Source organism: Sceloporus occidentalis, unplaced genomic scaffold (assembly GCF_023333645.1).
Source record: "Sceloporus occidentalis isolate IW3139 unplaced genomic scaffold, rSceOcc1.0.p SCAF_149, whole genome shotgun sequence".
NCBI classification, from domain to species: domain Eukaryota; kingdom Metazoa; phylum Chordata; class Lepidosauria; order Squamata; family Phrynosomatidae; genus Sceloporus; species Sceloporus occidentalis.
This window is the reverse complement of record NW_028317129.1, coordinates 2,318,547-2,345,103: the sequence shown is the minus strand read 5'-3', so window position 1 is coordinate 2,345,103 and position 26,557 is coordinate 2,318,547. Positions and strand designations below refer to the sequence as shown.

The following is a 26,557-nucleotide window of genomic DNA, read 5'->3' as shown; positions in this document are numbered from 1 at the left end:
GTTGTGCCACCCTTGGTCAAATATTTGTGATGACTGGCAGTGAGTCTTTTACATCGCTGTGGAGGAATTCTGGCTCACTCTTCTTGGCAGAATGGCTTAAATTAAGCTACACTGGTAGAAGTTTGGTAAACTGGCAACTCCCGAGAAGGTTCACCATTGTTCCACATGTTCTCCATTTGCAGATAATGGCTCTTACTGTGGTTGGCTGGAATACCTTAGAAATAGCTTTCTTTAGAGTATCTCAACATGTGCATTGGAAACCACCCTATATGCCTGGGTTTTTCACCTCTTAAAAAATATTAACCTATAACACTTTCTTTTAAATTTAGCACACTGATACCCTAACCTAAATAGTGGTCACATATCTTGAAAATTGAAAAGCAGATACTGTTACTGAAAAGAAGATACACAGGGTATTTCACTAGGATCAGTTTGACACTTTTCAGGAAGCCATTCAGGCAATGTTGCAACTCCAGAAAAAAAAAACAGTTTGTGCAACATCCCTGGGGTATAATGATACGCCTAGGTTTGTCATGTTTTGGGGAAATTAACTGCAAATTTCAGTATTCAAACACTAGACAATAAATCCTGCTGTACTATGCACACAGTGGACAGGACCATCATTCTTACAAATCAAAAGCGCTTTGTAAACAATATTTGGGTTATAAACTGTTTTATTTGAGGGTGCTAAATTGACATGGTGCCCATGTTACTGTAAAAAACAGTTTCACCAGCCACAGGTTCTGTATCATTTGGATTATCTGACATTTGCAACAATGCATGGTATGTACTTACAACCAATTTTTTAGCCTACAAGTTAATTGCGGTATAATGCCAAGAAAATTGGCTCATGGATGTAAGGGGAAAATGCCAGTAAAAAATGCCTCTAGGGTGTGAGGCATTATATTCAACTGTGTATTTTGCTTTGAACGTAAGTGAGTGTTTTGCAGTTAATTTAGCTTTAAAAAGCTGTTACTGAGCTTTCCATTGGAAAACAGTGCCTTATTATAGAGATTGCATTTTCAAAGGACTGATTTACTGGGCCAATGTCCCAATTTGTGTCAATTTAGCTCCCTACAATTATACTTTCCCTACAACTATATCTTTCTAAATAGCAGACAACTCAAGGTATTCCACTAGGGTAATTTTGACACATTTCATCATTAATCTTTCATAAAGTTTGTGGCAACATTGACCTTTTTTATATTCACACATACATTGTTTTGTATTTGTCTTGTGCTGAAAATAAGCGATTGCAAAAAAATCCATACTATTTTATATACAGCAATCTTCCCCGAGTACATATGGGATTAAAGTTGCATGATTTATAGACAAATCTATCCAACATGCATACAACTTGACCTAACTCCTGTCGCTGAAGCGGAAGTAAGTGAAGTAACTTCTCTTACAACCTGTAGGATCACGACTTTTAATTGCATGCTGTTAACTTTTGTTAAGTATGAAGAACTGTAAAAGTGTTGGAAATAGTAAAGCCAAAGGTCCTTGCTAATATGCCATTGCAATAAAGATGAAAAATTATAGAAATGTCAGGAGCAAAAGGAACAGTTTTGTGAAGGACCTTTGTACAAAAAAGTAGCAGTCACATGCAAAGATATGTTATAGTATAGAGCATCGGTTGCTTAGGATGCAGAAATGCTGGCCTAAAATATAGTTAGCTGTCATCAAAGTATGTGATGTATCAAACACTAACAGCCTAAAGGATGTAACAGATTGTTTCTCTACTGATTGAACTCTGGATTTTATTTTCCCACACCTTCAAACGAAACTGTTCAGCTGCATCTGTAATGAAAATGTAACAGAAAACAAAAAAGATTCTGTGAAAAGAAAGGAAAACAAAAACTAAAATTATAAAAATCTCTCTGTATATGTCACATGTACATGCAGGCACCATCTGGCTCCATTTGTACCATAATTTTTTTCTGATGCGTATTTGGTTCTAAAATTATGGTAGGCTTAGGGCTTGTAGTGCCTTGGTGCAGTATTTTTTGGCACCCCCTTCAAGTAACTAAAACTTGCTTTAAAACCTACTCATTCTAAGACCACTTAGTACCATATAGTACATACACACACTATCTTCTATCTCCTCCATCTTGACCCACTAACCCAAGGCTTACACCTGACACCCTGTCCTGACATTGCGCCAATGGAGGGCAGACTCAAGGGTGGGCTGACATGCGCACGTGTGCTGCGATCAACACTTCTAGCAGTGCTTGATCCAGCTGGCGCACTCAGAGCCACTAGAGGCGTCCTGTGCACACCCCCTCCCATCATGTCCATCACAGGAGGACAGGGAAGACATGCCCATGATCCCAGAAGGCTACCCTGGTGTAAGGGTATAGCCTCTCCCAAGGGAGAGTGTCCAAGTAGTTGGGACTATAAAGCCCCAACACACCTGCAATTCATTGCTAGGTTATTTTGTTGCCCTATGCACAAAAGCCTAGCGTTTTCGCCTATTTGCCTGCTCCTTGTTCATAGACTCCCGACTACGTGATCTGCAGCTTGTTATACGGATCTGGGATTCTTTGTTGCCTGTCCCGAACTTGGACCATTTGACCATGATTCTGCTTGTCCTGCTTCGTGGACTTTAACACCTTTAGACTTTGTTGCTCTCTGCCATAGGGTTCCAGACCTGTACTGTAGACGCAGTCCCTTACACACTCACACACTAACACTAAATACTAGACTTGTGCATTCGTCTTCGGGCGAACATGAAAACGAGCACGAAGAGGCCGTTTTTTTGTTCGTTCCGAAGGAACGTAGAACAGAATACAGTGCCGGCAAACCGTAGGCGAAGACGAAGACTCACAATCACGAAGAATCGAAGATTCTTCGTGATCGTCTTCGTTTTTGCCGCGCAACCGCCAAAATTTCAAACAGGAGTGAGCTGATCCTCGTCTGTCCAATCAGCTCACTCTTGTGACGTAACGCTAAGGGTCTCGTCCAATGCCTGTGCTGCTGTTTTTTGAATTCTGAAGGCGCCTTTATAAGACCAGAGCTTGCCTGAGAGATCCATTCATTTTTCGCTGTGACTGCTTTGGCAACACTGCTGTGCTGCATCCGAGCGTTACAGAGAGAGATTGTTCTGTTCTGTGTGAGACTGGTAAGCCTTAGCCTGCCATTTCTCACTGTGTACTTCATCCTCACTTCAGTGCTACTTAATTAATATATTTAATAATAATAATTTGATTAATTTAATTTTTTTAAAATTAATTTGTCATCAACTTTAGTGTAAGTGCTGTTGAGTTGACAGTGCACCCAGTGCCTCAGTGGCACTGGGGTGCCCTTGCCCTGGGCTGGCACTAGTGCCTATTGCCTGTCCTGCTTAAATAAATTAAATAGAATTTATAAATTACAATTTAATAGAATCTATAATTTAATAGTTCATTATAATATTATATATATATATATATATATTTGTCAGTCATATATATATATATACTATAGTATACTAGTGTAGAGTGTACTGTAGACATTCATCTACTAGTGTCTAATTTAAAATCAGTAATATTAATTAATATAATTAATAATTGAATTCATTATAAAATTATATATATATTTGTCAGTTATAGTTAGTAATAGTATACTAGTGTAGAGTGTACTGTAGACATTCAGAACATCTACTAGTGTCTAATCTAAAATCAGTAATATCAATAATTCTCTAATTCTTTCTTATCTTAATAGTTAATTAAATTAGCTATAAATAAAAGTAATAATATTAATTAATTACTACTAGCGTATAGTTCAGCTAATCTTATTAGTACTGGTGCTGCAGCTCTATAGTTTGTGCTTTGTTTTAGCAACAGTAAGAGACCAAGTCAATTTTTCTTAATTAATCTTTCATTTTATTTCATTTGTTTTGCTCACCTCAGTCCATCAGTGAAGTGAACTTGTTGGGCTAGTGAGTGCAGCCGCATAAGTGCTGTGTTTTTTTTTGATCAGCAAGCAGTGACGTTAACTGTTTTGCAAAGATTTTCTCATTTATTTTACATTTTATTTCAATTTTATTAAAAGTACCCTTAGTGTTTTGCTCACCTCAGTCCATCAGTGAAGTGAACTTGTTGGGCTAGTGAGTGCAGCAAGCAGTGAAGATAACTGTTTTGCTGTGACATTTTATTTTATTTCTAATTCTTTTCAAGAAAAATTGACTGTGACGAGCTGTACTAAGCAAAGCTTCAAGCTACTAGCTGTAGTACTAAAATAATTCTAATCTTCTTTAATCTTAATCTATAATATATTATAAATAATAATATTCTAATTCATAATCTATAATATAAGTAATTCTAATTCTAAATTCTAATTCATAATCTATATTCTTCTATCTATAATACATAATATATAAGTAAATTAGTTCTAATCTATTAATATTATATAACTTAATATTAATTAATAAATCATATACTGAATCTGATTTAACCTCACTTTAGCTTAGTGGGTTTGAGAGCGTCTGCCTAGAGGTAGACTTATAGTAAGGAAATATAGCTTTAGGCTAGCATAGTGGTAGGCTAAGCTCTTAGGCCCGTGTAAATTCAAATTAAAAATAAAATACTGCTAGTTATTAAATAGTTAATCTTGAGTTAATAATTTCAATAACTTTAGGATTTTGGCAGATTGCACACAGCACAGTGCAGTAGTGCATAGTTTTACTTTTTAAGCAGTAGCACTGAAGAGAACTTCCTCTAATTTTTTTGTCTTTAATTCGTTTTTCCTTTTTTTTATTTTTATTTTTTTATTTTTTTTTTTATAGTTTTTTAAACACTACACTACACTACACTACACTACACTACACACACAACACAAAATTTGAAATGGATCCTCCTTTTGGGACTAAGGAGGGACAAGCTCCATCTACCACCACCACCACCACCACCAGCACCACCACCAGCACCACCACCAGCTCTAAGATGCAGCCTTTGCGTCAGTCTAGTCGGCCAAGTAGGCCAAGCTCTCGCTTATCATTTGGGGAAGCATTGCTTGAAGGATCATCAAGTAAAGGAAAGGCACCAAAAGCAGGCAGTAGTAGTGCGGCTAGGCCCACAAGCTCTATGGTTTTTTACGGAAAGCCTAAAGCACCAGAAGCACGTTCAAAGTTAAAGGGTAGCACAAGTAGTACCAGCCCAGTGACTAAAAAGAAGTGCCTTTTGCCCCAAGCAGCATCTTCCCCATCCACCAGCAGCATGCAAGGTACCAAGCAGAGCCAAATTAGCAGCAAGACTCAGAGGGGTCCCAAACCAAAGCAATCTCATTCCTTTGTAGGGAAAACCACCACCACCACCACCCCCGCCTCTACCACCACTAGTGCTGCGCCTACTGTTCCCACTGGTACCGCCATGCCATGTCCTCCTAGTACCTCTAGCAAGCCACCAAGTCCTTACAAAATTTTTGTAAAGGCAGTTAGAGAGAGGGCTACACATAGTGGAACTCCACCTAGCGAGGTAGCAGAGGAGCCTGAGACTGAGAGGCCAAGTGCAGAGTCTATTCTTCCTGCTCGCACTACTACTAGTCACGAGTCTCACGACGATATCAGTCTTAGCTCCAGCCTAGCAGGAATTCCATTCGATCTGGCTAATGAAGAGCTAGACTATGAGCCAGAGGAAGTAGAGGAGATGAGTGGTCAGGAATCAGATTCCTCAGGGAGCAGTGTCCAAATGACTAGTGCACAATTTTCCCCTGAGCCTCCACCTTCTCCGCTACGATCATCACCATCACCACCACCAGCAGCAGCAGCAAAACCTAGCAAATCTAAAGCAATTAGCAGTCCCACTATGGCCAGTACTGTTACCACCAGTCCCACCACCACTAGTTCTGCCTCTGTTCATCCACCCCGAGCAGTAAGAGCAGCACCCAAGGCACACTCCAAGGCTATGCGCGCCCCAATTTGGGAGCACTTTGAAAATGTTGAAGAAGGGCGCTATGGAAAGTGCAAACATTGTGGGAAGCTAATAAGCAGAGGGAAAGTGTCTGGCCATTTTACCAGTGCTAGCATGAAGCATCACCTCAGCACTCAACACAACGCTGTGCTATTGGGGAAAGATGCAGAGGTAAAACTTAGTGCAGGCAGCATAGCTGGTGGCCGTGGAAAAACCCCAACAGCTTCTTCTTCTGAGCCAATAGCAGCAGCAGCAGCAGCAGCAGCAACTAGTGCTGGCAGCCAGAGACCAAGGCAGGTTGGAGCACTGCATGCCCAGCCCACCCTGGAAGAATTTGGGGCATTCCACTCCAAGAGAACGATGCCCAAACAGCAGGCCAATAAAGTAACGCGACTTATTGGTCAGTTCATTGCTGTTGGAGGGGCATCCTTCTCCATGATTGAAGGGGAGCCTTTCAAACAATTGATGGCGGCTGTGGCTCCACAATACACAGTTCCGTCACGTTCCACTTTCAGCAGGAACATTGTCCCCTCGCTGTATCGGTCCTGTGTTGCAGCAGTGAAAGAGGAGCTTTCCAAGGCTGCTGGTCAGTGTGTTCATTTCACTACAGATTTGTGGAGTGCACCTAGCGCCCAGCATGCCTTTCTTTCTTTGACAGCACACTGGTGGCAGCCCGGTGTGTCTAAGGAAGTTGCTGCAGCAGGCTACCGATCATTCCTTCTCCATGCAGAAGTGATGGATGAAAAGCACACTTCCCAAAATATTCTGCATGCGATTAGGAAAATGTTTAGCCTTTGGGTGGGAGCAGAGGCGGGCACCAATGTTGAAGTTGGTTTTGTGGTAACTGACGGAGGTGCCAATATGGTGAAAGCGCTGCGAGATGGTCATATTGTTGGTGTGCGCTGTGCAGCCCACATCATCCATCTTGTAGTGAAGGCAGCAATGTCAGAAGGAACTAATGTGGCAGCAGTAGTTCTGTCCCGCTGCAGAAAGATCGCTGGGCACTTTCACCATAGTGTTAAGGCTAGCCAACTTTTGAGGGAAGAGCAAGAGAGGTCAGGTCTTCCCGTACACTGCCTACGTCAGGATGTCAGTACACGGTGGAACTCCACGTTAGACATGCTAGAGAGGATTTTGGAGCAGCAGAGGGCAATCCATAATCTTGCCTCAGAGCACAATATTGGGATTACCTCTCCATTGAATAGGGAGGATTGGACAGTGATCGCCCAGCTAGTGGCAGTCCTTAAACCATTCAGGGATGCCACAGAAAATTTAAGCTCAAACACTGCCAGTCTGGCCCAGGTAATCCCAGTGTTCTCCCATCTAGGCAGCAAGATGGATGTGTTCCTTGGAAACCGTGAGGCTGTTCAAGGTGGCACTCTACATCCTGACATAGCAGCCATAGTCAGGAAGCTGAAGGATCTGCTAAAAGTACACCTTCGCAAGCGAATGGAAGAGAGTCCCGAAATGATGCTAGCGTGCCTTTGTGATCCAAGAATTAAGGGAAAGCTAGCTTTGAAATTCAATGTTCTCAGTAGCTACCGGGAGCAATTGGTCAACAAGGTGCGTGACTGGCAGCGTAAAATGGGAATGCTGTCCGAGGAGGGTGAGGTGCAGGAGGAGGAAGAGATGATGTGGTCTGCTACCCCTAGCAGCAGCATCAGCAGCAGTGCCACAAGCAGCACAACACAGCTGAGTGGAGCAGCTGCGTTTTGGGAAGAGGCACTTGGCAGTATAGTTGGACCATCTGACAGAGCTAGCAGCAGAAAGGAGAGTAGTGCTGCTGAAATGGTCAAACTTTACCTCTGTGAAGTTCCTTCTGCTCCTAATGTTGATCCTCTTAGCTACTGGGATGAAAAGAAGAGTGTGTGGCCTGCACTCTCATGGGTTGCGCAGCAGCTTCTATCATGTCCGCCAACCACTGTTCAAAGTGAGCGCGTGTTTTCTATGACTGGAAACATACTGAGTCCACAGCGCTCACGCATGGCACCTCATCTGATGGAGCAGATTGCCTTTCTTAAATTCAATCTGCCCAAATTGGGTTACCCAGCTCTTAGCTTGGAAAGTTAAATTTTTTCTCTCTAATGTTTAAGGTAGTTTCTCCCCCTGGTTGCACTTGCTGCGGTGTGGCAATGCCTGCTACCTCCGCTGGTGTAGCCAATTTACGCTAGGGCCTAGTGTCTGAGCTCTGTAAGTCCGCTCCCAAACGCCTAGGACTGACAGTCTTTGGATGCTTTGCCCTGGGGTGAAACAGGTGAGTGGGTCGTCAATTGCCCACTCATTCACCTTTTTCCGTTTCCAACGCTGCTGCTGGTGGTGGTGCCAGTATCTTTTGCCAGTTCGCTTCCTGGCTGAAATCATGCCTCAGATGTCCCTAATGGAAAGGGTAGTTTCTCCCCCCTGGTTGCACTTGCTGCGGTGTGGCAACGCCTGCTACCTCCGCCGGTGTAGCTAGCTTATGCTAGGGCCTTGTGTCTGAGTTCTGTAGGTCTGCTCCCAAACGCCAAGGACTGACAGTGCTTGGATGCTTTGCCCTGGGGTGAAACAGGTGAGCGGGTCGTCAATTGCCCACTCATTCGCCTTTCCCAATTCTGCTGCTGCTGGTGGTGGTGCCAGTGTCTCTCTTCAATGCCAGTTCGCTTCCTGGCTAGTGTCATGCCTCGAATGTCCCTGATGGTAAGGGTAGTTTCTCCCCCCTGGTTGCACTTGCTGCGGTGTGGCAACGCCTGCTACCTCCGCCGGTGTAGCCAGCTTACGCTAGGGCCTTGTGTCTGAGTTCTGTAGGTCTGCTCCCAAACGCCAAGGACTGACAGTGCTTGGATGCTTTGCCCTGGGGTGAAACAGGTGAGCGGGTCGTCAATTGCCCACTCATTCGCCTTTCCCAATTCTGCTGCTGCTGGTGGTGGTGCCAGTGTCTCTCTTCAATGCCAGTTCGCTTCCTGGCTAGTGTCATGCCTCGAATGTCCCTGATGGTAAGGGTAGTTTCTCCCCCCTGGTTGCACTTGTTGCGGTGTGGCAACGCCTGCTACCTCCGCCGGTGTAGCCAGCTTACGCTAGGGCCTTGTGTCTGAGTTCTGGAAGTCCGCTCCCAAACGCCAAGGACTGACAGTTTTTGGATGCTTTGCCCTGGGGTGAAACAGGTGAGCGGGTCGTCAATTGCCCACTCATTCGCCTTTTCCAATGCTGCTGCTGCTGCTGCTGGTGGTGGTGCCAGTGTCTCTTCTCTGCCAGTTCGCTTCCTGGCTAGTGTCATGCCTCAAATGTCCCTTATGGTAAGGGCAGTTTCTCCCCCCTGGTTGCACTTGCTGCGGTGTGGCAACGCCTGCTACCTCCGCCAATGTAGCCAGCTTACGCTAGGGCCTTGTGTCTGAGCTCTGGAAGTCCGCTCCCAAACGCCAAGGACTGACAGTGTTTGGATGCTTTGCTCTGGGGTGAAACAGGTGAGTGGGTCGCCAATTGCCCACTCATTCGCCTTTCCCAATTCTGCTGCTGCTGCTGCTGGTGGTGGTGCCAGTGTCTCTTCGATGCCAGTTCGCTTCCTGGCTAGTGTCATGAATCAAATGTCCCTAATGGTAAGGGCAGTTTCTCCCCCCTGGCTGCCTCTGTCTGCGGTGTGGCAACGCCTGCTACCTCCGCCGGAGTGGCCAGCTTACGCTAGGGCCTAGTGTCTGAGCTCTGGAAGTCTGCTGCCAAACGTCTAAGACTGACAGTGTTTGGGTGCTTTGCCCTGGGGTGAAACAGGTGAGTGGGTCGCCAATTGCCCACTCATTCGCCTTTCCCATTTTTCAATGCTGCTGCTGGTGGTGGTGGTGGTGCCAGCATCTCTTCTCTGCCAGTTCGCTTCCTGGCTAGAGTCATGCCCAAAATGTCCCTAGTGGTAAGGGCAGTTTCTCCCCTCTGGCTGCGTCTGTTTGCGGTGTGGCAACGCCTGCTACCTCCGCCGGAGTGGCCAGCTTACGCTAGGGCCTTGTGTCTGAGCTCTGGAAGTCTGCTGCCAAACGTCTAAGACTGACAGTGTTTGGGTGCTTTGCCCTGGGGTGAAACAGGTGAGTGGGTCGCCAATTGCCCACTCATTCGCCTTTTCAATGCTGCTGCTGGTGGTGGTGCCAGCATCTCTTCTCTGCCAGTTCGCTTCCTGGCTAGTGTCATGCCTCAAATGTCCCTAATTGTAAGGGCAGTTTCTCCCCCCTGGCTGCCTCTGTCTGCGGTGTGGCAACGCCTGCTACCTCCGCCGGAGTGGCCAGCTTACGCTAGGGCCTTGTGTCTGAGCTCTGGAAGTCTGCTGCCAAACGTCTAAGACTGACAGTGTTTGGGTGCTTTGCCCTGGGGTGAAACAGGTGAGCGGGTCGCCAATTGCCCTCTCATTCGCCTTTCCAATTTTTCAATGCTGCTGGTGGTGGTGGTGGTGGTGGTGGTGCCAGCATCTCTTCTCTGCCAGTTCGCTTCCTGGCTAGAGTCATGCCCAAAATGTCCCTAATTGTAAGGGCAGTTTCTCCCCCCTGGCTGCCTCTGTCTGCGGTGTGGCAACGCCTGCTACCTCCGCCGGAGTGGCCAGCTTACGCTAGGGCCTTGTGTCTGAGCTCTGGAAGTCTGCTGCCAAACGTCTAAGACTGACAGTGTTTGGGTGCTTTGCCCTGGGGTGAAACAGGTGAGTGGGTCGCCAATTGCCCACTCATTCGCCTTTTCAATGCTGCTGCTGGTGGTGGTGCCAGCATCTCTTCTCTGCCAGTTCGCTTCCTGGCTAGAGTCATGCCCAAAATGTCCCTAATTGTAAGGGCAGTTTCTCCCCCCTGGCTGCCTCTGTCTGCGGTGTGGCAACGCCTGCTACCTCCGCCGGAGTGGCCAGCTTACGCTAGGGCCTTGTGTCTGAGCTCTGGAAGTCTGCTGCCAAACGTCTAAGACTGACAGTGTTTGGGTGCTTTGCCCTGGGGTGAAACAGGTGAGCGGGTCGCCAATTGCCCACTCATTTGCCTTTCCCATTTCCTTTTCCATTTCATTACTTTCCTTCTGATACACAACCAACCAAACATAACACACACAATAACACATATAACACATATAACACACAGTGACATCACACATAACACACATACACACACACTTACAATGCACAAAACACAAGGACCTTTTCCTTGTTATTTGCCCTGGCCTTCACTCACTAATAGCATTACATTAACACTATAACTCACACTTCACCCTATAACATTTTTCCATCCACATACCTGCCAACAGACCCAACTTTTTCAGGGACAGTCCTGCTTTTTTCCAGTCCTGTCCCATCTAATTTAGCTAAACTAGGTATGCAAAATGCAAATACACATAGGTAGTTATAGCTCGGTAGGTAACGCTACTATAAACATTTAATAAATATAATCAAGTACTAAATAATAAATCTAACTTTAAAATACATTTAAATAAACCCCTATTTTTTTTTAAAAAAAAACATTAAAATTAAATTATTATTATTTAGACATAATCCATCTTTAACCAAACCAGTGCACTGCTACTAATCTTAAACATAACCGTACATTAACCCTAAGCTATTTTTTAGTTCTTGTCCAACATTTTTCCATCAGCATACCTGCCAACACACCCAAGATTTTGGTGGACAGTCCTGCTATTTTCCAGTCCTGTCCAATAAGTAAGTTGGGTTGTTGCAAAGTATGCCATTGTAAATAGGTAGCAAATGTTAGGCATGTAAAGTGGTCCAAAATCAATTTAAAAATGTAAAATATTCCCTATTCTTTTATTAAACATCTATGGACAGTACACCTCGGTATGTGTGTGCAACTCTATTGGTCGTTTCGGCAGGGGGCTCGCCTGCCATCAACGAATGAAGTGCATTCTGCAGTTCTGCAATTCACTCGTTGATGCCAGACCAGCCCCCTGCCGAAACGACCAATAGAGCTGCACACACGTACCTTCACGGCAGCTGCTGCTGCTGTGATGTGTTATTAACCCCGTATTAACCCCTGCTAGGCAACCAGGAGGAAAACGAAGATTAAACGAGCACGAAGAATGTCCGCGAATATTCGCCCGAAGAGAAGACAGGAACGGGCGAATATTCGCGGAATACGAAGATTTTTTTTTCCCCGAAGACGAGCACGAAGACGAACACGAAGAGCCCCCTGGTGCCCAAGTCTACTAAATACTTACACACACTAATATACAAACCTATTGGTGACATACACTCATCCACCACACTCTAACATCACACAGTAACATGCACACACACATGCTAATACTTACACTATAACAGATACATACAGTAAAGTAACAAACACTAATGCGATCACACTCACGCGAACACATACACATGTTAACACAATAAACAGAAAAAAACGTAGACAAAAACATAATGATGTTTCCCTATGTATTTTTTTGTGAATTATTCACCATCAAAGAACAAGATATTACAAGTTTTATTAGTTTTCTATTTAAAACATATCTTTCCTAAAAGAACCTTCTGTGTCTATGCACTTGATACAAAACAAACTACAGTGAATTCCACAGCTTTACTCTTCCTAAGACAAAGCTGATAAGTACCTGCTTGAGATGAGATTTATTCATAGAAACATAGTATTTGAAGCAGATAAGACTATTTGTCCAATCTTTGTTATGTAAGACTCTAGTCCTAATCAGTCCTTGGTCTTGTCTTATATTCAGTATAATGTTAGACACTCATGTTTAAATTCCCTCACTGTATTAACTTCTAACACTTCTGATGGGAGACTGTTCTATTTATCTATAACCATCTCCGTAATGTAAAACTTCCTTACATTAAATCTAAACCTCTGACCATCTAGTTTAAGACTAGGACCTCTTCTTCTAACATTTTCCCTCCTTTGAAATAAAAGTCAAGCCCTGGATACTAGGAGGAAGGGCTGCATGACTGGGCCTAGACTAACAGAAAGCTTGTTGCCAGGTCTTAGGGGGTCAGATAAAGGACACCCTATGGGGTTCCTCGGCTGGTTCGGTGGGGTTTTTTGGCTGTCTATTTGGGTGACCCCTTTTTCCCGCCACTGGTCAGATACTTTGACCAGCGCTTAAAGCAGTGAATCCCCGCCCTCCCTCCCCTGTTTTAATTGTCTTTCTTAATTTTATTTTTAGTTATGGCGGATGTTTTGAGATAGGTATGCTGTGTTTTATTGGTTGTTATACCACCAGTTATGTGTATTTCAGTTTCTCCACGGGTTCAGTCCCTGGGGGAACTTTAAAGGGTAGGGTGTTCCGACCCAGCGGTCTCCGCATGGTATTTGGCGGGATATCCCTACAAAATGTTATTGGGTTTTAAAATGTGATGTATGCATAACCTATCTCATATCTTCTTTTATTTCTTGCATTTGTCACAGTAATAAAGCGCTGTGGCCTTACACTTTTTCCAACGACATCATGTCTCACGTGTTTTATTTATGTATTCAGCTGTATGTTATAGATAGTGCCCGAGTCATGTCAATTTTGTACTTTGTAGTATTTAAATATTTGTATCACATCTCCTCTTTCCTCGTGCTATACTGTATGTGTTGAGTTGCCTTAGTCTTTGCTGATAATTTTTATCCTTCAAACCATTCACCATTTTGGTAGCCCTCCTATGAACTCTCTCCAAAAGTTCATTAACTGTAGTTATCACCGACTTCTATAGTAGCCTTTTACCTTTTATCTCAGTCTCAAACTGGCCAGCCTGTTTTGTGTTATAAATCATCTTGCATACCTGTTCAGATGCAGATCCGCCAACAATTAACCTTAAATTGTTTTATTTACGGAATCTAAATACATCTGTTTATTGCAAATACATTTTCCATAATACTGTATTAGCTTGACATACTTTATTAGACTTTATTATTCATCGAATCTGATCAGATTGCTTTGTAAATGCAAGCACATTTTAACTGGTCACATCATAAATATAACAATTATTATATTCTTTCTTTCTTAGAGAGAAGGTAAATCATTAGGTAGTATGATGCTCATTACTTCAAATTCACGTGATAATATAATTAAATCACGGAGATTATAGTTTTCTGAAAACCCTCAGAGATTTTCCAGGTAAATGAAAACCAAGAAAATGATATACACAGCAGTATGCCAACAAAAAATATTTGTTAAAGATTAACCCCTTCGTGACAAAGGCTTATTTTACTTTTTGTACCCTTCGTGACAATGGCCGTTTTAACATTTCTGCGCTGCTCGTGTTTAGCTGTAATTTTCTTCTTTTCCGTTTACTGAACCCACACACATTAGATATTGTTTTTTTCAGGACAAGAAGGGCTTTCTTTAGATGACATTGTTTTGATTGTATCATATTATTTGCTATTAAAAAAAGTATAAAATATGGTGAAAAATTTGGAAAAAAATGACTGTTTCTAACTTTTAGTTGAAAAATCTTTTACTCATCTATAAAAGGTAATAAAAAAACCTGCTAAATAGATTCTACTATTTGTCCTGAGTTTAAAAATACCCAATGTTTTTATGTTTTTTTGCATTTTTCTGCACGTTATGGAGCAATAAGTACAGGTAGCGTTTTGCTATTTCAAAGCCATTTTTTCCAAATCTGGTAATTCTTCCCCCCATGTGCCATTTCGGGCATCTTTGAAGCCGGCCAATGCAATTTACCCCATCAAATCATATCTTTTTGAAAACTAGACAGCCCAGGGTATTCCAAATGCTAGTATTTTAACCCTTTCCAAGCACTTATTCTACCATCAGCCTTTGTCAAACTTTATGGTAGTAATTTTTTTGCATTTGTTTTTTCACACACATTTTACTTTAGGTATGAATAAACAGGTTCTGGTATATGTCACTATCATACAACACATTTGGGGATCCACTGCCCATGCCCTATTTGGTACATCTTTGAGCCGGGCCATTTCAGTGTGCCCAATAAAGCCATATATTTTTGAAAACTAGACACCCCAGGGTATTTAAAATGCTAGTATTTTAACTCTTTCCATGCACCATATCTACCACCAGTCTTTGTCAAACTTTGTGGTAGTCATTTTTTTGCATTTGTTTTGTCACACACATTTTACTTCAGGTATGAATTAAAAATTTCTCGTATATGTCACTATCACAAAACACCCCAATATGTGTTCAGCAACATCTCCTGAGCGCAGTGATACCCCACATGAATGATTTTGCCTGGCTGTTTGGGGGCAAAAGGGCCACATTTGGGGCATGCACATTTTTCAATGTTGAACTTTGGCATTTGGGGATCCACTGCCCATCCCCTATTTGGTACATCTTTGAGCTGGGCCATTTCAGTGTGCCCAACAAAAACATATATTTTTGAAAACTAGACACCCCAGGGTATTTTAAATGCTGGTATTTTAACTCTTTGCATGCACACATTTTACCACCAGCATTTTTTCAAAGTTTGCAGTAGTATTTTTGTGTGTGTATTTTTCCCACACACACCTACTTTATGTATGAATTTACAGCTCCTGGTATATGCCGCTGTCACACGACACCCCAATATGTGTTCAGCAACATCTCCTGAGTACAGTGATACCCCACATGCATGGGTTTGTCATTTTTGGGGGGAACTAAAAGGCCACATTTGGTACGTGTGCATTTTTCTAATTGGAAATTAGATGTGTGGCCATCCTTCCCCCCGTGTTAATTGGGACCTCGTTGATCGCCTCCTAAACGCTTTTAAAACGGGCGTCCTCCGCCATACAAAGTATGGCGGATGTTGATGCCCCGGGGAGGGGCCAGAGATGGCCCCTTTGTGCCGATAATGGCGTTGCTGAATGCCTCGAGGTCGAGGCATTACAGCAACGCCGTTTCGGTGCAGAAAGCGAAAATAGATCGCTTTCTGCACCCGTTTAAAGACGTGCCGGTCCTGGCACGTCATTTGTCGTTATCGACTTGAATTTCCGTGACGTGCCCGGACCGGCAATTGTCATCAAGGGGTTAAACAAGTTATGATTTTCATTGTAATATAAATTATGAATCATATTAAAAAAATATTAACTAAGACAATATGTATTGGAAAAACAGAACTATCAATCATTTTATACTTTTGCCATCTGTGCATTACAATAATATGGAGATTGTAGCAGTACTTTATTTCATATAATATGAAAATGTTCTTGATATGGATGTGAGCATTCTAATAAAAAGTACATGTCATGTTTGTAAGAGAGAATGTATAGTGCAACTAAAAAACTAAACATATTTTATACAATATAAGAAATGTGTGGCTGTGTGTTTGTGATATTGATGTGCTGAGAATTAGAATTTTTTTTTTAGGATGATGACATTTAAATTTAGAAGAACTAGGGAGCACCATTTTTTTTAACATATTAGCAAAAGTAGTAATAGTATGCCTTACTAATAGAATAATAATACAAAGGATATAAAACATTCATACACACAATACACAAAACAAATATGTATCTACAGCAAACAATGCTGTAAATTAAATATGGTGAACTGTAATTCTCCTAATAACCAATAATGTAAGTTGGGTCAGTTTTTGATATCTTTTACAAGGCTTACATACATCGGGGTATGGATAGCTCTAGCTTAAGTGACCCTCCATCTTGTTGTTTTTAAATATACTGTGTAAAATGCATATAGGCTACATTATGACCAGTTTTATCCACCTTAATGGTGAGTTTATTTTAAGTAATGAAAACTCAATAATAGCTATTTGAAAAGTAATTAATACTAATACAATTATATAACATATTACACCTGAAATGAATGTAATTGAAATCAGTTATGTGGAATATACATATATACAGGGCTGGACTAAGCAGCCAAATTACATAAATATGGTTGCTGTCTGGATATGTGCAGCCATACATTATGTTTTTATACTCAAACAGTGTACAGCTGGGCATTTCCAGCCAGTGGCAACACCCTACAGCACCCAATATGCCACCGCAGCAGTAAATCTGGTGAGTATGCACCTGGAATGCATGGCCAGAGGCCCACCGGGCAGAGATGCATATACAAAAAAATATGTGACTATGAACAAATATTTATGAAGTAACCATATGATATATTGTTTAACTTGTTAGTGTATCCACAGAAAAAAATGCTCGGTTCATCCCAGATAATACCTTTTCAGTCTATTTGCATAAGCAGTAATAGGAAGCCTTACTGAGGGAATAATTAAAATCACAAAAACATAAAACACACACACACACATTTATATAAAATAATGTTGTACTTTAAATATGGTGAACTATAAATGCATGTACTCGTAACAAACAATAATGTACAGTCAGGTTGACGGTGAAAGTTGGGTGGGCTTCAAATAAAGTCACAATACAGAACTAAAAAGGGTGGTGGTAGGGAGTTCTAGTTAAATTAATCCAAAAGTACACCCCTAGGCATGTTACAGGGTACATGCTACATTGTATACTTATTTTACCTAAGACTGGGTAGAACAGTTAAAGGAAGACTACAACCATCTTATGCCTCGTATGCATTTATCCCTTTCTTGTCCCCAGCTATGCATGGAGGATACACATGATATCCCTGGCTCAGCAAATGCCCTGGATTGAGGTCTAATGTAATCCCCCTATGCGCATGCAAAAAGCATTCATGTTGATTTTGATGGGAGCACATTCCCTCCACTGCTTCAGGAAATAATCGTCAGAAGAAGGTGGAGGAGGAAAGCTGTAGCTTCTTCCTCAGGTAAGGGCTTTATTGTGTCTTTTTTCTTAATATTTAAAGAATGCATACTAAAAGTACTTTACTATGCATTATTTTGGTAGGCTGTTAAGACATTATACTGTTCCTTTAAATCTCTATCATGAATTTACGTATTCCATTTCTTATGGGGGAAACAGCATGAACCAGTTAAGGCTCTTAGTAGCCACAAAAAAGAGGCCAGACCCTTCACAAATCAGGTAAGAACGAAGGAAAAAGCTCAGAATTTTTCATCCTACATATTCATTCACACTCGCAATCACGCTCTCACATTCTTATTCTTGTGTACTCTCGCTCATACTCTAAAGAGAGAGATAGAGAGAGAGAGAGAGAGAGAGAGAAGATAGAAGATGTGATAGTGGATGGCAGAAGCGGAAGTGGTCGGCAGAGATGTGGGAAGCATTTAGGGTGTGAAAGAGAATGAGACTTTGAGAGAGTGAGTTAATGTGGGCACTGGGCAATACATTTTTTTTCCCGAATTAAAAATGCTCCCGAATTTTGAGCCAAACCGAATGGGCAGGGATTGTAATTCATTGGCCAAAATAGAATGGGCCAGTTTCAGTTTGTTTTTGGCCCAGTTGGAGATGTCTAGTTACTAGTGTGAAGAATTCAGAAAGTATCATGGTCCTCTAGATCAGTGGTTCCCAACCCATTTCTCAATGAAGTCTAGGTTTTTTTAATCTGGTTACTAGAATAGAATATAGACATAACTAAATCCTGTCATGTTAGTGTGCCTTGATGTCTGGGTTGGGAACTACTTTTATACATGATATCTATGCACTGCCACTGACTCCTCAAAGACTACTTCCCAGGCAGTAGGTTCAAAAAGTAATGGCTCAGTTACAGAAGAAAATGAAACGCTTTAGCTTTTTTTTTAATTATCTCAGAAAAATCGCTATGCTGTTTTTATTGTCAATGATGGTTATTAGGTTACTCAGAAAAAAACAAGTTTGTAAACTTTATTGTAAGCTACAACCCCCACAAAATAATCACGACTAGCGGCATGGGCTTTAGTGTACAAGTCTAGAAACATGATATGTCTGCTTAAAGGAAGATAATAATATACATTTTAGTGTGATGTGTTGTAGAAACATTTATACAGCAGAGAACCCACAATGAACTGTTGCCTTATATAATTAAGAAAGTATAATTTGTTTTTCTTGTCCCCTGCAGCTTAATGCTTTCATTAGAGTATAACTCTCTCAGATTTCCTATTCATTTGTACATGCAGACCACCTTGTATTTATGTTAAAGACTAATTCTTTAAAAACCCTGAGAAAATTAGGTTGTTTAAAACATTCAATTCAAATTCAATTACTGCTCTCAGCAAGCGACTTTTTATGTGAACTAAAAAAAACTATATTTAATTTCTTGTATATTTTATAGCATTTACCACATTTTAGATATGCTGTTTGCAATATACATATTTATTAAATCATTGATTTTATTGTGTTAAAATGTGTGTACTACAGTATAATGCATATGTGTGCCACAACCAACTTATATTAATAACAGATCGCTATTTATCAAAAACATCAGTTCTGTGAACAATGGTTACAATGAGAACTTATCAATAAAGTATATAAAAAGGTTAAATAAATAGAAGGGATATTTTGTAATCTAAGAAACTGAGTGTGAAAAAATAATTTTAATGAAGATCTTCTTTTTATTACCTCTTTTTCTACCTCATATAGGAAAATGTAATATAATTTAAACAGTCATTGGGATATTGTGAAAGCAGATCCTTATCTAGAACATATCATAAATAATACAGCTAAGATTATTTATTCAAAAGGATAAGAACATCTTACCCCCCAAGTAAATAAAAAGAAATCTCCAAAAACAGTAAAACCTCTTTAAGGAATGCAAGTGTGTATAAAAGGAGAGGAACCTTTCTGTGTCAATATCCTACATGTCTTACTTCCCTTACGAAAAATTACTGCTGTTTTTCTGAAGTAATACTGCTGTTTTTTGGACATGAAAAAACTGCAATACTGCACTTTTAGTGCAGTATTACTGCACATTTACTGCAGTTGTACTGCATTTGTACTTCACTGTACTGCAGTTTTACTGCACATTTACTGCACTTTTTTTTTTATATTGCAAACCTACAGTTGTACTTCAATGTACCGCAGCTTTATTGCATTTGTACTTCCGTACAAAAATAACTGCAGTACAACTGCAGTACAGTGAAGTACCAATGCAGTACAACTGCAGTAAATGTGCAGTAATACTGAAGTAAAAGTGCAGTATTGCAGTTTTTTCATGTCCAAAAAACAGCAGTATTACTTCAGAAAAACTGCAGTAATTTTTTCATAAGGGATTGTTCCCATATACAATCTGAAAACACAATAATCATGGTCTGGTAACATTTTTAAAATGAAAAAATATTTATTTGTATGTAGTATATGCTCTAATATATCTATGTGGCTTTTTGCTGATGACACAAAGATTTGTAACAGGTAAACTAAAAAAAATTGTCAGAGCTGTGTCAATTGACATTTAATGTGGATAAGTACAAAATAATGCATCAAGAGCATAAAAGTATAGATTATTTGATACAGTCCTAATCACAACATTTGAGGAAAGGGATTCAGGGGTAATTATTTCAAAGTAAAGATAGGTAGAGCATGCAATAGAGCAGCAGGAAATGCTAGCAGAATGCTGGTTATATAGGGAGAGGCAGGGCCGTAGCTAGCTCCTTTTGCGCCCAAGGCAAAAATGGAAAATTGTGCCCCCAGCTATTTGTTTTACTGATGTTTTTTATTTACACTGCCCTTACACACTGCCTTTACACACACCTGTCCATAAACACACATACATATTGCCTAAACACATACCTGCCCATTAACACGCATATACGCACACACTGCCCTTACACACGACTGCCCATAAAGACACATACACTGCCCTTACACACGACTGCCCATTAATACACATATATACATACACTGCCCTTACACATGACTGCCTTTACACACATATACACACACACCAGCTTACATACATACAAATACCTACTCTGCCCATACACACATACCAGCTTACAAACACACACATATATACACACATACACTGCCCTTACTCACACCTGCCCATACACACTGCCTTTACACACACATGCCCATAAACACACATATGCACATACACTTCCCTCACACTCCTCTGCCTTTACACACACATACACACATACCAGCTTACAAACACACAAATACCTACACTGCTGTTATGCATATACTGCTCTTACATATACACTGCCCGTATACACACACTGCCCATACACACACACTGCCCTTACACACACACACTGCCGTTACACACACCAGCTTACAAACACACACATATACACAGCCCCTACACCTCCCTATCTCTTACTTTTCTCATCTTCCATCATCCATCATCTTTTATCTTCCATCCTGTGGTGGAAGCGTGAGGTCTGTCACTCCAGGCCTCTGCTTTAGTGCTCCCTCCTCACCATGCCCTGGCTATTGACGCAGAGTGCCGAGGTGCATTTGTGAGACACTGTATATATTTTGATAGGGGTAAATTAAACTGACCGGCTTCAAAGATGTCCAAAATAGGACATGGGCCAGTATTTGAAAACAAAATTATATTAAAAAATGGTTTTGAGATAGCAATATACTACTTGTACTTATTGCCCTATAACTTGCAACAAAGCAAAAACAAACAAACAAAAAAAACAAACAAAAAACATAAAAACTCAGGACAAATATAAGTATCTATTTAGCAGGTTCTTTCATTTTATATTTTTTATAGTAAATTGTATGATATGATCAAAACAATGTTAGAAAGCCCTTCTTATCCTGAAAAAAACCACATTATACCGCTTGTGTGGGTTCCGTATATGAGTAAATGAGAGAGAAGAAAATTACAATTAAACAAAATCACATCAGAAATGTTACAACAGCAACTGTCACAAGGGTACAAAAAATTAAAAAAACAGCTCTGTCCTTAAAGGATTAATGAGTTATTATTTTGTTTTGTCCACAAACTAGAGGTGAATAATAAATGGGGAAAAAATGTTTGCTGCAGTCCCTGCATATTAATAATGAACTAACAGTACACTACAGCTCCAATCCACCCACCCAAGTACATTTTATGCTCTACACTATAACTTGCAGTATGGTATATGAGCAATGATTGAGCATCAATTTCAGCCTCTGCTAACTGTCACGATCACTGACTGTCTCACACTCCAACTCTCATTAGTCCATCATTGCTACTGACATGTTACAAATGCATCAGCACACTTACACATCTACTGCTTGCCCCTTACCCTTGAAAATGCTGATTGGCCAGAGTGAAAAAAGGAAAAAATTACACTGGTTATTCAACCCCAATGTAGAATACTGGAAGGTCTCTTTGAGATGCCAACACTTCCCAAAGAGTATACAGATTGTTGGTAATAATATTGTATTAGTCTCAATGTTATGACAAAGCTCCCATCGCACCAATTATGTGTTCACTGCATTGTGGACCAGTATGTTAGGAGTGGGTCAACTTTAACAGTGAAAGTTATATGAGACATTTGTTTAATAAAAAAATAATAAGCAAATATTCCAAAATAAAGTGTGCGTATGTAATTATACATAGGTGATTATTTCTTTAATGATTATTAGAATGGTTAACAGGGAAGACTTATATCACATGTGATATAAAGCTTTACAATGTGTATCCCCATAGCCTTTGATAATGTCTGATTTAGGAGACAAAACATGTCCGTGTTGGTCGAAGTGGACTTTACTATGGAAGTTTTACAAGAATATTTGTGTGTGAGACATATATAGACTCACTTGGAGAATTCAGAGAGGTATCAAGTGTGGCACTCTGTATCAAGTGGAAAATTGCAAGTTAGGTATTAGCCCATTATAGATGCCATACATAGGAAGAGACCCATATTGGCGGATAAATAATTTATTTGCTGATTTTAATGATTGTCTTATTATACGTGACATTTTATCAATGTGTATTAAATAATTTTTCCAAGTACTGTTCATCTTCTCTGATATCATGCTATAAATTCACCACATTTCAGAGTTTCAAATTGTTATTAATACATCATTAATTCAATATTAAATAATAATACCATCTGATCTCATTTATTGTGTCATATTCTTAGATTTTGGTGAAAAGTTGCCATTAACAAATTTTACTCCAGTTGATCGCTCTAAATGTAGATTCAAAACTGAGATTCAAAGAAATTTGTCCCTAATGCTTAATGTGTTATGTGATCTGTATTTCACACAATACCATTGTTGTTATGTAAAATGGTTAATCAATTCCAACAAAGGAAAGAGTGTTTTAACTCCACTCCAAAAAAACACTACACATTTGTATAAATGCATTACCATATTTGTTACTACCATTAAAATATTGAAACCATTCCAAAAGGACAGATTAGCATCACAAAACATGCATAAAAATCAAGAGTCTTAACTAGGCTCAATTTAGCTTTAGGTCTAAGAATGATTAAGTGCTTCTGAACAGAACTACCAATCATAATAATGAATGGGGCTATTTCTTTCCTACAATAAATACACCAGGTGGTATTTCTCCATAGGAAAGAGAAAAATAAACTGCATGATTTGGGCTTTTTATGTCCAAAGAAAAGGCTTCATTTATTTATCAGATAACTATTGTGTTCAATATAATAGTCACATTCATAGTATTCTTTCTTCAAGAAATTGTTTCATAAATCTTTAAAATGGACTTTTTATTTGTACTGTGTAAAACTGAGATTACAGGAACATATCAAAGCAATAATGATTGGTTGTATTTAGTATGCGACCACTTCTGCTGCTTTGACATATTTACAATTTCTTAAATTTATAACCCTGCATGCTAATCAGTTTCTGAAGCCACACGTGGCATCACTTCATTGTCGTCATCTACCCTATCTTCAGAAGGATATTGCCAAACAGAAGAAAGTTCAGAGGAGGGCTACAAAAATGGTGAAAGGCCAAGGGAACACAATATCTATAGCTTAAAGGAAAGAAGAGTGAGACATGTGACGAAACAATTAAATACATCAATAAAAGTAAAGGAGGGAAGTTTGTTTCAAAGAAGAAGAAATGTTATAACAAGAGGAACATAGGGTCAAAGACTTGGGTATAATGTAAGGAAGATTTAGTTTTCTGTGAGATCCAGTGGTGGTCATGACCAACGGCCATTTTTTTAAATATCAAATAATATTATTGTATGTTAAACTAAGTATAATCTACCCGGTGCCTGGGTTAGAGTTTCTTCTGGTTTTGCCTGTTGGTATGTAGCCCTGACCTGATTCCTCTCAAAGAAAACATTGTCCGCGATATTGATTACTAGCTTGGAACCAAAATGCCTGTATGGCATCAGAACATTTGTAAATGTGTAATAAATCTCTTTTTAATGTAGAAGTACAATATGTTAGGGTATCCGTTTTTGGCACAAAGCAGAGTTGTTTAAAATGCACTTTATGCAGTTTATTAGTAGCTTCAAAAGAAAAGGTATAAATATTTAATACAGCACAAAATAAACCACAGATTGTAAAATGAATGTTTAATAAAGTGTTAAATGAACAGAAACCTGATAAAATCAGTATTACCTATTACTATAGCTATCCTATACTTTTCGCTTTATAATCTTTTCTGTATTTTTGCAACGTTAAGTAACCAATTGGTCAGAATTCTTTGCAGAATCAATGTGTAGCAATGGAACCTTTTTTGTGGTCTGGCTTTGCCTGTGAACAAGTAAAAACTCAACAGATGTGTAAGTATATTCTGGTTTGGTGTGTATTATGTCATTTGTTTCTGCTAAAACACTATAAACTAATACATTAATATAATTATATTATTATTTTGTTTCACTTTAGTAGAATCCATTCAAAGATATTATTTACTGTGCTGGAGCTTCTTAGACATAGAGCAGCAACAGACTGGGACCAAGAACAGGTGTGAGCATTTAAAGCACCTCAGTCCACAGAATGAAGTAAGTAGGCAGGCAACTGTCCAAATTTGAACACTTTATCCTTACTTGCTCATTCAATGTATTATCAAGCTCTACTCTACATGCTTGGCATACAGGTATCAATAGTACCTACCAAGTAGCAAAATATGTACATTGAAGTCAGAGGTCTTTGAGTAATGTTTGCACATAATTATAAAACAATAAACACTTTGTGAGATTTTCAAAATGCCATTGGTGTACCTAGTTGTGGATGCTGCATTGAACAACAACAAAACTTCACATTCACAATTAAAATAGCATCTCATCAGGTGATAGCCAATTGTACAATGTTCTTATTTGTGGGTACAAGCATTGCTGTATGGCAAGATTCATGATCATCTTCAATCTAAGCAATATCTCCTTGTGGGGCAAAAATTCCAGCACCAACAAAGACCTAACAGAGGTGAATGACTTTGGGATCCCTTAGCCCACACGTTTATCAGAGCAAGGATTAAAAACCATCACAGGGTTTGGTACACAATTAAAAATGGTAAGGCCCTAGGTCACAAGTTACATAATATGCAATATAAACTTGACTAGGCTGTCATACTATATTTCCTTAGGGCCAAGCAGCACCCATCTTTGTAAATGTTATAACTATATAACTTCCTATTCTATACAAATAACCCCATTGACAATATATTACTTCACAAATTTCTACCCAGCAAAGGATTTGCTGTTCCCCAGCCTACAACAGCTATCAAGTGATTGGCAAAATCAGCAGTAATGTAGGGCAAAACAGAATTAACTGCATAAAATATTAGAAATAAAATCATACCTATGTGTAAGTCTCCTTTGACTGACACACACTGCTGTCTCTTGATTGTGAGCAATACAAACTTTATGATGACTGCATTTCATTTTTAAACATGGATCTTTAGCTGGATCTAAAGCTGAAAAACACATATAACATGTTATTAGAATACCAATGACCATATATGTTAAAAATGTGTTTTTAATAGTTTATGTTCTATATGTTCTAAAAAGTATATATTTGCATTAATATCTAGTGATGAGTAATGATTTAGCATTTAAATAATTAAATTCCATGAATTTTTCAAATATGTAATCAATGCGTATCATATTTAATGCAATCACACTGGAGTAGATGGCTCCAAGAACTCTTGCCAGTAGATGTACAAGAAAGGAAATCCGGAGAACCATTAGCCTCCTTGTCATATCCTAGTCCTACCCTGACCCTATGATTAAGTGTGTGGATGTGAAACATTTTTCTACTGCCGGTGAGCTTCCTGGCTCCATATTTATTTTCCCCTTACAATAGACACTGCTCTTAAACACAAACCACATATGCAACTGGTAGGCAATATGTTACATTTCTAACACAGGAGATTTTATTTTACCATTTACAATATATACAATATATTTATGTACTTTCTATACCGCTTAACCAGAGCTACATCCAGTTATGGAATGCAGATTTTCCCCCCCTATACAATAGTGCTGAAATGTCTATTCTAGGTAGCCTTCCACACCTAGGGGGAGCAGGAAAGTGGGCGGACACCACAGCAGTGAGCTGCAGGCCCATGTTAGGTGGCCGTCATGGCAAGTCTTGGCATAGTGTATGACTTTAAACTGTCTTTAGCAACCTCACCTTGTTTAGTGAGTTTGTTCACCCAGTTTTATTTCTCCTACACGGGTTCCTGTTTCAGTTAATGATTGAGTTTCAACTTCTATTAAATTGATGGTCATTAGCACCTGTTTAGTATAATGGTTTACTCATGCACCCAGTAGCGTACCTAGCGGGGGGCGGGGGGGCGGTCCGCACCAGGTGCCACTCATCAGGGGGGTGTCAACTTGCCGGCACCCGGCACCCCTCCAGAGACGGACAGTAATGTCCACCACTGGAGGATCAGGCTCACAAGGGAGCGGTATCGGAGGTCTTTAACAGACCTCCGGCTCCCTTGAGTGGTTTTACTCAATCACTCAAGGGAGCCGGAGGTCTGTTAAAGACCTCCGATATCGCTCCCTTGCGATCCGCGCGT

The 26,557-nt window shown here is 40.1% G+C and overlaps 1 protein-coding gene across 2 annotated transcripts in view; it reads right to left on the bottom strand.

The window, feature by feature from the left end:
• Nucleotides 1-26,557, bottom strand: part of LOC149280701 (testican-3-like) — a 107,428-nt gene that overhangs the window by 30,742 nt on the left and 50,129 nt on the right. For both annotated transcript variants that reach the window (XM_089500172.1, XM_089500173.1), the window contains one exon: nt 25,333-25,447. In XM_089500172.1, the coding sequence (XP_089356298.1) occupies nt 25,333-25,447 (115 nt within the window). The remainder of the gene's footprint in view (nt 1-25,332; nt 25,448-26,557) is intronic.